At 50.8% G+C, this 11,714-nt stretch overlaps 1 protein-coding gene across 1 annotated transcript; it reads right to left on the minus strand.

Moving 5' to 3' along the window:
* Positions 1-304: 304 nt before the first annotated feature.
* Positions 305-1,086, minus strand: LOC119391789 (uncharacterized). Its single transcript, XM_049415400.1, has 2 exons — positions 846-1,086; positions 305-722 (listed from the first exon to the last, which is right to left on the minus strand). The coding sequence occupies exons 1-2, from the start codon at positions 1,084-1,086 to the stop codon at positions 403-405; spliced, it is 561 nt and encodes a 186-aa protein (XP_049271357.1). The 3' UTR covers positions 305-402.
* Between the last annotated feature and the right edge of the window lie 10,628 nt (positions 1,087-11,714).

Genomic DNA, 11,714 nt, shown 5'->3' on the forward strand with positions numbered 1-11,714 from the left:
TGATTACTTTTGACTAAAATACAACATATTCACTTTCCTTCAGGCATGACAATATTCACGAAAAAAAAACCTAAAGAAAATAAGTTAATGTGTGTGCCAAACCTCAAGCACAGGAGTGAGGCTGTCCCACAGATAAACCAAGCAGCACTCAAACTTGAAGCCATGAGTTAGTGCATAAATGATGAAAAAACGAATAGCAATATATGATTGCTTTCAACCAGCAGTAAGTTCTAATTTAATGACATTTAAAATATTCTAAAAATATTTGGTAATGTATACTTAGTTTTTAGGAGTAATTTTGTTGAACTAAATATGTTGTTGGACAGTGGTTCAATGCCATGTGGAAATCCTAATATTTATCCTAACACTTGAGAGGAACAGTGCAAAAAACTAACACTGTGCTTACTTGTCATCAGTGCAACCAATACCTTGGCAATTGGCGCACGCCCACTGCCGAGGTGTACGTCTAAGTTTTACACACTTCAGGTGAAATGTTGCCTGGCAGAAAGAGCATTCAACAATGTTTCCCGATTTGCTGCCATTGCAATGACACGTTTCCTTTGCACGTTCAATCTGTTTGAAGATACGCATTGACTGCAGCTCTGGGAATATGTTACTGAAAAAAAAATGTTCTGCCTTGACTTTAGCATGTGCCCAAAAGCTCTCGTCAAAAGCTATGACTTCTGTCGTCAATGAAGATCCTGTGAAAACCACAAAATACGCTTGACGCAGCCCAGTGAGGGCCATTTGGGCCTACACTTACATATAATGTGCATGATTATGCCTGAGCTGCAGGTTTTCATTTAAGTACACCAGTTTAATACCACCCTTTGTCAGCGAAGCACCTTTCATTGATGCAGGACATTTTATCTCTAGCACTGATTGCGCACAGCATGCACAGGACACTATACCGTCTGGAGATGCACCAATAAAAGGCGTGTTTCCTGCAACAACGAGACCACATTCTCTAACATTGAAGTCCGCGTGTTTTGGCGACTCGAGCTCTCTGAATGCCTGCTTAGCTTTTTTCTCCATTTCAAAGCCCCGCCGTAAGCTGGCAACTTGAGGTGTTTTTATGTATCCCATTATTTCTGTAACAAGGCTGGCTGCTCCAGTGCTGCATGATGCAACACGGTGCAGTAAAGAGGCAGTGATCCTGCCTTTACGTTCTTTGAGCCATCTCGGTGATTTTGCTTGGTCACGAGTTGCTTCCTCAATTTCACAGCAACATTCAACTGTCAGCTGCACTTTTTTGTCCGTCTCCAAGTCGGTGTTCTTATAAATTTCACGAAGAGGCAGTTCCACAGAGAGTTGCTGTCGCCTAGCTGAATGTGCAGGGTCTTGGGTAGTCGTCTCAGGAGCGGAGTCGGTGTCCTCACTGTCTGTGAGGGATGACAGGAGCAAAGTGTTTGGTGCAATTTCTTGCAAAACAGGACTGCAATTCCGTATGATTCTTTGCAGCAGGGTAAACACTGGTGGCCTTTTCAGCTGTTAGATCATGATTCAATTCTGTTCCTTGTGCACCAAAAACAGTCCGAGTTTCTTACCTTCATGTCATGTGTTTCATTGACTTCAGGTGGTGCATGGCCTATTTTCGGCTTGAAAAATTGGATGTCGGAGACTGGTGCTGCCTACAAAGAGTTGAATGCTCACGTACTAGTCTGAAAACCCTCTACGTGACAGAATAAAAACGAAAACTTACTTTGCCTCCCTTTGATGCCTCAATCCATTTAGAGGCAATGTCGGTACAGGATGGGTCGTTGAGGCCATACTGCACACTTGCCTCAACACTAAATAACAGTGCAGCCACGTGTGTGCAGCATTCCCCAAGGCTGGAATTTTCATTGGAAAGAGCTTTAAGCATTATGAAGTTCATAGACAATGGTGTTCAATGGTAAGCACTGTGGCAATAACAAAATAGGAAGAATTTGGTACGACAGAATACTACAGCGGAGGACCTAACGATTATTCTCGCCCAGAAAGCGATTAATTTAGCATGAATAGGTTGTTTTCATGCTAAGGATGGAAAACGATCGGAGCAATTGTAGCATGGTTACCCGAAAGTGGTTTTACTCGCCGCGCTGACTTAATTGCATTGCTGTTCGGCTGCTGAAGATAACGTCGCGGGTTCGAACCCGGTCATGGCGGCCGTGTGTTGATAAAGGTGAAATAAAGAAAGCTTCCCTGGTGCTGTGCGATGCAAGAACTCGTTTAAGAACCGCAGGTGATAATTAATCTACAACGCTCCACTGCGACGTCCCTCATAACCTGATTCGCTTCCGGACGTTAAAGCCCCGCAATTCTCATATTGCTTCGAAGATGTTTTTACACACGCGTGGTTGTGCATCGTGACTTCTACAGAATTTACGAAATGTGAAATTCAGCCTTAGTTCACTGTAGTCGGATTACACACAACAAAACAACAGCTGGGGCATTGTGGCACTGCGCGTCGCATTTTGAATCGTCTACTTACCCGGCCATGCAAGTGCAATGAGCACTTTCGACAGTTCCAACCTCCTTTACGACGCACCATGCTTGGTACTGCTTCGAGAGTGTTTGGCTTGCTTCAACCGTCGCCGCGACGAGAACAACGCCGTCACCGTCGTCGCCGCGCTTTCCTGCCTTGAAAGACTTCAGTTGTTTGACTTCGCCACTTAGGAACATGTTGTACGCGTCTCCAATCTTGTGACACTTAAACTGCTCCCTCGTGTAAAAGCAGACTCCTTCAACGAGGCACACGTAAATATCTGCTGCTGTCACGGGAGGCAGATTCCTTGGGCCTGACGAGAAGCCGAACCGCACAACGTCGTCGTCAAACGGATCGGGCAGTTCGTCGCCTCCAAACGAAAGCTTCGCCCGGTATCGGCGTTGCGCCTCGGCCTCAAGCTTCTTGAAGTAACAGACACAGGCCGCGAGAACTCTCCGTGCCGCCGGATCGCACAGCGTGAAACATGACAGGAAGTCCTCCACCGGAAGCTACGGGGGAGCAACCAATGAGCGCCAGGCGCGCTTGTTTGTAAACAACGAAAAGGCGTATAGGCTCCGTGCAGCGCTCCCTGAACGCGGTGGCCTCCTTCTTCAAGACGATCGGGCTCACCCTGTCGCCAACAAAGACGGAGGCTCTGCTGGTACACCCAAGGACTGCAGCCAGGCAACGCGTCAAGAGGCTGGTGCTCGAGGGACGGTTGATACCATGGAACAAGGAGGTGACATATCTGGGGCTGAAGATTGATCACCGCCTCACATGGCTGCCGGCTACCAGAGCTGCTATCACCAAGGCCGTGAGAGTGCAGAAGGCTGTTGGAAAGTTGCTGTGCCGTGGCCGAGGCTGCACACCACGACTGGCCCTGCGACTGTACCACGGAGCTGCAACGGCGGTGCAAACATACGCACTGCCCCTGGTTCAGCTGGCGCCATGTCGAAGAGAGCAGCTGGAGCTACAGCACCGCCAGGCAATCCGGCACTTTCTCGGACTCCCACGCCAGTCACCGGTGGCTGCGTCACTGGCTGAGGCTGGTAGCTGGCCGCTGTCACTCACTATGCTGCGACAGTCCCTCAATCATGTAGACCGTCTCCATCGAGCCCCTGGAGGTTCCGCCCTCCTTCAAAGACTCCGGAACCGGCCTGCCTCACGCATGGGAAGAATCTGCGCGCTCTACGAGGAGATGGTACCTCAGCCCCCCATCAGAGTACAGACCCTTCCACCTCTCCAACAGCCCCTTGACGTGCACTTAGAGCTGGACAAGCTCAGCAAAAGGCGAACTCCGGCGTGTGAACTCCAGCAGGCAGCCATGGAGAAAATCCACGAGAGTCTGCGGGGCCATCTCCTGCTGTTCACGGATGGGTCGGTCCTGAACAGCGCCCGCTCGGCTGCAGCTGCCTGCGTCATCCCAGAGACTGGAACGACCATCCGGTGCCGGCTGCCCTTTCATTCTAGCTCCACTGCTGCGGAACTGGCTGGTCTCCATCTGGCTGCCGACCACCTGGCTGCCAATCTGCCTGAGCTGCCCGTGGCGATCATCACCGACTCCCGGCCTGCCCTACAAGCCCTGCTGCAGCCTGATCAAGCCGGAGTCACCGTGGCTTTGCTGCACGCTAAGCTCACTGCCCTAGCGGCGTGCATCTGTCTCTCCACTGGCTTCCATCCCACGTTGGGATAGCTGGAAATGAGGAGGCAGATGCCGCCGCCAGGGCAGCACACCACGGCGACACCCCGGTGACCTCGGCAGTAGCGGCAGCAGACTTCTCTCGACAGCGCATACGGCAGCTGCTCCTCACCATCCACCCGGACAAGCGAGTGGCCAGCGGCAAGCCACCACCACCTCTCCCAGAGTCTGGCCTGGAGAGGAACGAGCGGGTGCTCCTTCTACGTCTGCGGACTGGTAGTGCCTGGCCCGCGGCACGAATGCATTCCACGGGACGCTGCACATCAGCTGCGTGCAGCAGATGCGGCGAGACCGAAACACTCGAGCACATCATCTGCTCCTGCCCAGCGTTATCCGCCGAGCGACGCAGACTGGTGAGCCGCTACCAACATATTGGGCTACCAGCGACATCCGTGGAGGACATTCTCTTCCCTGCGCGGTCACCACTGCCAGCCCTGCGGGCTTTCCTGGAGTTTGCGGGACCCGCTAATCTCCATGATATTTAACCGAGATGCGCTGGCCTCCTTCCCGTGCCAGGGTGGAAGACCTCCTCTCCTAATCCCCTAGCTACTCTCCTTCTCACTATCTCTCTCACTATCTCTCTCTATCTCTTTTAAGCCCACTCCCCCTCCCCGTAAGGCGCTTAGCCGTGACCCCGATACGGGAGAAGCGTCTTCTATTCCCTCATTTCTTCTACTTCTAATAAATAGCCACTTATATATAACTCCGCTGCCCGAGCGAAGACGTTCCCTAGCGGCAAGAAGCGCAGATTTGGCGGGATGCGCTCGCTAGGGGGTGAAATCGAGGAACGATGCCTTTTACGATTACTATACTTTTCATGCTTTGCGCGCTTGGCCAGTGACCAGAGGGACGGTCCGTCCGCGTTAATAACGCGATCAGTCGGCCGCAGGTGGTGGACGATAAGAGTAATATAGGATAAAACATCGCTCCGCGATTGCACCCCTGCTCGCTCCACGCTCCCGCTGTGACGCCGCGAGGTATTTTCGCGAGCAGTTCGTTTTGTGTCGGTCGCGCTGTTCGTAGCAATACCTAACACCAGGAATAACTACTGCGTTTTGGGTGCAATAACACCTGCAGGAATTCTCCGGGCACGCGTTTTTCCCGGTTTCCATTTAGAGAATAGAGAGTTTTAGCTAGGTACGGAAATACGGTACGCAAATACGCTACCGTATGACGGTACCGCTCCTCCTTTCCAGGTAGTCGACCTTTTGCCGGTGAAGGCACCCCAACACCGCAAAAGCTTTTTCAAAAATTACTGTGGGGATGTCACGCCTCATTGTTGCCCGTCAGCCCACACATCGTTAAAGGCCAACTCCGGCGATTTTTCGAGGTCGATGGATCTCAATGAAATTCGCTGGGTACGTTCCTTTGCACGTTTCCGTCATTTATGCCAAATTACAGGCTTGAGACATGCGCAGATTGTTTGCAAATGAATTTTAAAGATTGTCTGCAAACGCCCTCCTGGATTCCCACAATTATTGGCAACATTGCGTCTTTGACGTCAGTATTGGGATGGCGGCGGAAGTGACGCAGCCGAGGGCACCGCTAACTTCGGCGCTTCGGCCGCTACAGCGAGCGTCTGCTGTGCACAAGGCGACAGACAGCGTTGGTTTGGCCGGCGCTTCGCTGGTCGTCCCGGCTGTCACAGTTTTCATACTCCGCGCCGGCGTGACCGGCATGCCTTGCACGACTTCCGGTTCGTTCGTAACAACGTCTACGTCATACGTAGACAGTACACTCGGTTGGGTTTCGGTGTTGCGCTTTTTTGCTTATTTAAAATTATTCTCCAATTTGCCGAGTATTTCTGCTATCGGGCCCGTAACAGGAGCGTCTCAGGAACATAAAAGCACCATTACTTTGACATGGCGCCGGAGTTGGCCTTTAACGAGACACCTGTCGTTTGGGGTACGCATGGTCACTTGAACGGGGAGCGGCAAAAGCACAACCAGCGGGAAAGGAGGAACGCTACCGTTCTGCCTTACCGTATTTGCGTACCGTATTTCCGTAACTTGCTAAAACTCTCTAATATGAACGGAATCGGCGTGAGAGGTGGATCGCACTCGCTCGACGACAAAAGTGAGTTTTATGAATAGAGACGATTTTTTTTTTTTTTTTTGTGGGGTTGCATTTCCCGTGATTGATCTGCCGAGCAACACCTCTTCCACGACGCTGTGAACGTGTACCGCTTCGAGGAGGTCCCTGCAGTTCTTCAGGTTAACTCCTCGGAAGAATATCTATATCACGTAGCTCTCTGAATCCAAACGTAATATTTCGCACGCTTTGCAGTGCCATATGGCAGCAAAACACGAGCCGCGACGACGAACTCAGCTGCACTGGTTGAGTCGGCGCAGCGAATGCGGTGTCATGGCCGTTCTATGGAAAGCGTTTTTTTCATTCAGCGGCCGTGACAGTGCAATTGCTGTGGTATCTCCAGTTTCAAGCTGCCCCTGAGTTCGCTGCCGCGTTAGCCCGAGGGTGATAAGCAGTGATCGTTTAGTGAGCGAGACGGCCCGCGTTACACGTGCGCAGTTTCGCTCTACGGGCTTGTCACCTCCGTTGTCTTCACCCAGCTCATGCATTTTATGTTGCCGCGTTCGCCTGAGGATACGCGAGGTCTGGCGAAAAGAAGCACACGCGTTAACGCTACGCTCTCTGATAGCTGCTAACAATTTGACGTCTTTTGGAAGCAAACGGGAAACAAAACGCCTCAAGCGAAGCACCAAAACACGGCGCAGTGGCTTGCCGCCGCCTGCGTCGTCTGCTCCCTTATCCCGCCAAATCTGCTGCCGTGGCCGCTTTGACGCTGGAGGCAGCGCGCGACTTTGGCGGCTCCTAACGTATGCACGGTGCCCATACGATGCCAGACGAACGTCCAAAGCACCCGCGACGTGGCGTCACCCTATGCAGCGCGTCAGTTTGTAGACGACAGATTTTCACTGCCCCTTCGCATTACGGAAAACTGATACTTTCGATCGCTTTGCAATGAAATCGGTCGAGCTATACGTCGACGGCAAATGCTTTAGATATGAACTGACAAATTAACAGCTTGAAACGCTCCAGGCAGGTAAGCATACGATATAAATTGAGGTGTTTCTGTGTCGGAGATAACATATGCGTGTTTCGACATTTGACTAGGGGATTGCAAGTGTTTCTATTCGTGTGTGTAATTTTTTTCCCCTTTGCTATGAAATAATAGATCCATCTCAAGTTCTTGGTTTCGCGCTTCCTTACAAGCTAGTGGTGGTGAAAGCACCGAGGGACGGACGAAGAGTTTTGCTACTAGTAAGGTACGCGACTTGCATAGACCACCTGCGCGATTCTTTCTCATTGATCAGGTGCGGTTTGTGCTTTGTTTTAAGACATCAACGTACATGTATCCTAGTGATTTTGTAGGAATCCTTGCCTGCAATTACGTCTGTCACACAAATAAATAAATAAACGCGTGCGTGCGTGTTTGTGTGGGCGAAAAGCCATTATTGTGCGGAAAACTTCGTAAAGGCTTATGGTGCATCGTTATATCCTTGCAAGGAAGAGAACTACAGGCGCACAACCTTATGGAGCGAGGCTAAAACGCGGGAGCTGCTGGAGAAGTTCGCGAAATGAATGCTGAAAGTTCGACCAATGAAAAAAAAAATCGAGCACAAAAAAGCCACGTGGGCATCTGTCGCCGCAGAAATGCACAATGAAACAGGTAATCGCGTGGACCCTGCTGCAGTGCGAAAGCCAATTGGATACGGTGAAGAACACGCTGTAACAATGCCAAGAGAAAACATAACAGGCAGTCTGGAGTGAGCCCCATAGACGTTCCCCACGCCGACAAAATGAGCAAGCTCGCCGTTATAGATGACAGCGTGTGTCCAGAAGCAAATCTATAGCCACCTTACCAGATGTGATGGGAGGTGTGTGGCGCGTAGAGCGAAACTCGCCTCATGTAAGCCCATCCAGCGCCTCCTCTGGCCAAGCGTACGGGCAAGCGTCTGTCGCTGACCACGTTGCGGGTGCTGCTCTAGATAGTTTGACATCGCAGCTTCACCGCGAGCTTCAAAGCGGCCGCGGACATCTCAGTCGCTCCTTCATGTTCTGTGGATGACCCACAAGGATACAGAGAAGGCTAGGTAGCGAAGACATAAGAAAAAGTTGGCCCTCATCAGGCAGTTGTTTTCAGAAAGACACTAGACATCTTGACGGGCGCGAGAGATTGAAAATAGTAAGTAAACATAAAATAATGTATTTTCTTGCTCGATTGAACGCGTGAGGGACAGCGCAATAAAGATTTTTTTCATATGCTGGTCTGCGTCCACTTGTTGCACTTTAACAGAAAGAGCGTGTCTATTTGCACGCATTTTCGCCTAGCATTCGGGACCGAGATTTCGGTCTCATCACGTGTGCCTTGTCAGTGGCGCTCGCTGTCGCCTGTCGGCTCCCCGACTACCAAAACCTCTAGCAAGAAAGGCCAGTATTTACTGAACATTCACTTGTGCGATAAACATGTAACCCAAGGTATTGTTGTGAACAATATACATAACTTCCAGTTAAAAGATCGTTCCAAGGCACGCCTTTTTGCTTCCCCGAGTTGCAAGAGCGGTGGCGGTGGTCTCACGTGTCGCGCGCGTTCTCGTGGGTGCTGTCGTCAGTCGCCAACTCGTCATGCACACGGTCTTCCCCACTAATTATGCACACGTTGAGCAGCATGCAACAATGAATTTTGTTGAGCTCTCTGGTGTGTGAAACACTGCAGCCAATAGGTTTTGGCAGCCATCAAAAGCTGCCAAAACTTGTTGTTTAGAGCTGCAGAGGCGTTCTCGACACATTCACGCGCGTTTGGCTTGACTAGTAGTTAAACCTTTTTTTCCTCGACTATGGTATGTTGGTGGTCGCGGTGCGGCGTCGTGACGAATTCACGCAATTGGTAGGCCGCGTCTGCAATTAGGTGGAAGCGGCCAGCTTCGTAGATTGTAGGCAGCTGCTGGCCCGCAAAAGATAGCTCGTAAAGGTGTGCGTCATTACAACGACCCGTCGGTCCGCAAAATTCCTCCAACAATAGTCTATCCCCATTGCAGATTCCGTGAACAGTCAAGGTCGGGTATTCGCAATGCCCATAGACTGTCGCGCCGCCAGGCGGAATTCAGGAGCGTCCTCTCGAGGAGGGTTAGTAGACGACAAAATGGCAGCACTACGCAGTCGCTCCCTTGTGTTAACCTCAGTGTTAACGCGTTGGCAAGGAAGGAACACTACGACTTGGCATGTTCCCTGCATCAGTGAACGAACCGGGCCCTCCGTGACACGAGAAATCTGATTCGTTCTTGCGAGGCGCGAAGTTCTCGTGAAAATACGTGGCGACTCGCGCTTTCAATGCTAGCCCACAGCGTACGCATACTATCAGCTTCGCGATGCTTTCTGTAGCCACGTAGGTTAGTTCAATGTTATCGTCTGACATATTTAGTTGAAGCTCACCCTGTTTTACTTGTATATAGCATTGGTCAGTGTTTCTTTTAGTGCATGAATCTCATAACACTACGCGGGAGGTCGCGCCGGCTCGCGATGTGCTCTTGTAAAACTGAGCGATTTTAAGTTGTCGATACATTAAGATATGCCTCTATGCTTTGTCAGCAAAGCGCTGTTACTAATCGTACGAGCGACGTTTCAATCATTCGAGGACGCGTCTGCTCCACGCCTTTCGTGAAGCGAACGCTTTCCACGCCGTCCTTCGCCAGTGTGTTGGTTTCATAACCAGCGCTGCGCCGCTTGTTTTTGTATGTTTGTTAATAGGTGGCAGCACACTGCAAGCGATTTGCTCGTTGACCCAGTTGACCGATCTGAGAGCGAAATGTTCTCCGCGCCCAGACGTCTCTGTAATTGTAAACGTAGTGACGCGGAGACGGAGTGGTCGAAGTTGTTCGGCGGAGGAAATTCTTCAGATTGCTTTCAGCAGTGATGTTGAAAGAAACCATCTTGACGACGAGGATTTTTCACTGGACGTAGAGGACTGTGAAGGCACCGAGAGTGACAGCGACGGTGAACGATCAGCTGCTAACTCACGAGGAGCGAGTTGCACTTCACGTCCCCTCGTGCGTTAATGTTCTTTCACGCTCGTAAGTCACTTTGTATTTAATGTATAATATCCTTGAGCGCGATCAAAATAAAAGCATAGTTCCTCTTGTGCATTGCATGTATCAGTTATTGTGGATATTATGGAGCGCCGCATGCCGCCAACACGCTCGAGCTCGACCAGAGAAGCGAAATGGTTAGAGCGTTAGAACGTGCAGTCACAGCCACAATCCACGCCTCTCGGCTAACTTCTTCGACGTTGCGACAAGGATACGTGTGCATTCTTTTCGATATTCGTGTTTCGATCGTGCTGATCGAGCCTGCGACATGCGAGTGAAGTGAATTTCACACGGCTAGAGTCTCAGCATGGCTGTGACACAAGCGCTACTGAATGGGAAGTTGAATGCTTGTGTTCCGTTGAAGACGTAACTCCGCGTTCCCGACTGCACAAGTAATGACGACGGCGTATTATGTTTGCAAACCATCACCACGTTAAGCGTGCGGTCCCGTGCAGCAGCGATGGCGCTACTCGCTGGCGGCCTACTACTGCGGCAAATACGTAAGGCAGGCTCGGTACAACGTATCTATAAACGTTGGCTCGGTACGTACTACCTCGGAGTGCGGTTCTGCTCATACGTCAATTTTAGTTCATGCAGTTTTATATAGCACGCACATGATTTCGCAAAGCATCGTTATGCACGGTAACTGAGCTGAAGTATAACCTTTCACACCGCAGCAAATAATTAGGTGGCGAGTACTTAGCACTTTCCGTGGTTTGGGAAAGTAGTTTAGTCTCATATCCAATTCAGCACAGCTCATGACTTCGTCCGGTGAAAGTAGCACGGGCCGTACGTCCGCACGTACTATCTGTTCCTATGCTAACAAACGGGCTGACCCTCCTCCTGGCGCCATCTTGAAAAGCACGGCGCGCCACCTATAGTTCGTGGGCATTGCGAATCGTGCCTGTCGACAAAGCTGACCTCGACTTTTTATTAGGACATGGGGGTCCAAGTGTGTGTCCCGTCCATTGTCCCTAGGAACTTTTGGAATCCCGCTATCTGAAATAAAAGACAACAGGTTCGAACAGTAATCATGGGTGGCTTAGACCATGCATATTGCCGCGAGTCTTACATTTCATGAGCGTAAGCTTCACCCACAAAGACTGTGGGCAACGCGCTGCGCAGGCCTCGCCGCGATGTGTAGGAAGCTTCGCGATTGTTTTGGAACAATCTGTTGAGATTGCGCGCCGCACGAGAATGTTCCAGCTTTGTCGAGAGATAACGCCGCTACCAGCGTTATCGCTGGAAAGTTCGATAGCGCCTGTATAAAAGCAGACGCGCTTGACTGCTTGTCAGTTGATCGACGGACGACGCCCTGTTCGCCGCTATCATTGTACAGCGTGTATTGCTGTAGTTCTAGTCCTCATTTTCCCGGCCACAAGTTCGGCCAAATAAACAGTTTCATTCTGCAAACGCCGACTGCTGTCTTCGTCGACCTCAC

Source organism: Rhipicephalus sanguineus, chromosome 4 (assembly GCF_013339695.2).
Source record: "Rhipicephalus sanguineus isolate Rsan-2018 chromosome 4, BIME_Rsan_1.4, whole genome shotgun sequence".
Taxonomy (NCBI): domain Eukaryota; kingdom Metazoa; phylum Arthropoda; class Arachnida; order Ixodida; family Ixodidae; genus Rhipicephalus; species Rhipicephalus sanguineus.

What these genes read in the sequence shown, in the direction of transcription:
- LOC119391789 (XM_049415400.1), bottom strand. Translation starts at nt 1,086, where the DNA reads ATGGGATACATAAAAACACCTCAAGTTGCCAGCTTACGGCGGGGCTTT. An exon ending in ATGTCCTGCATCAATGAAAG is followed by an intron (nt 723 to 845) that starts GTGCTTCGCTGA and finishes GGCTGCGTCAAG; the next exon opens with CGTATTTTGTGGTTTTCACA.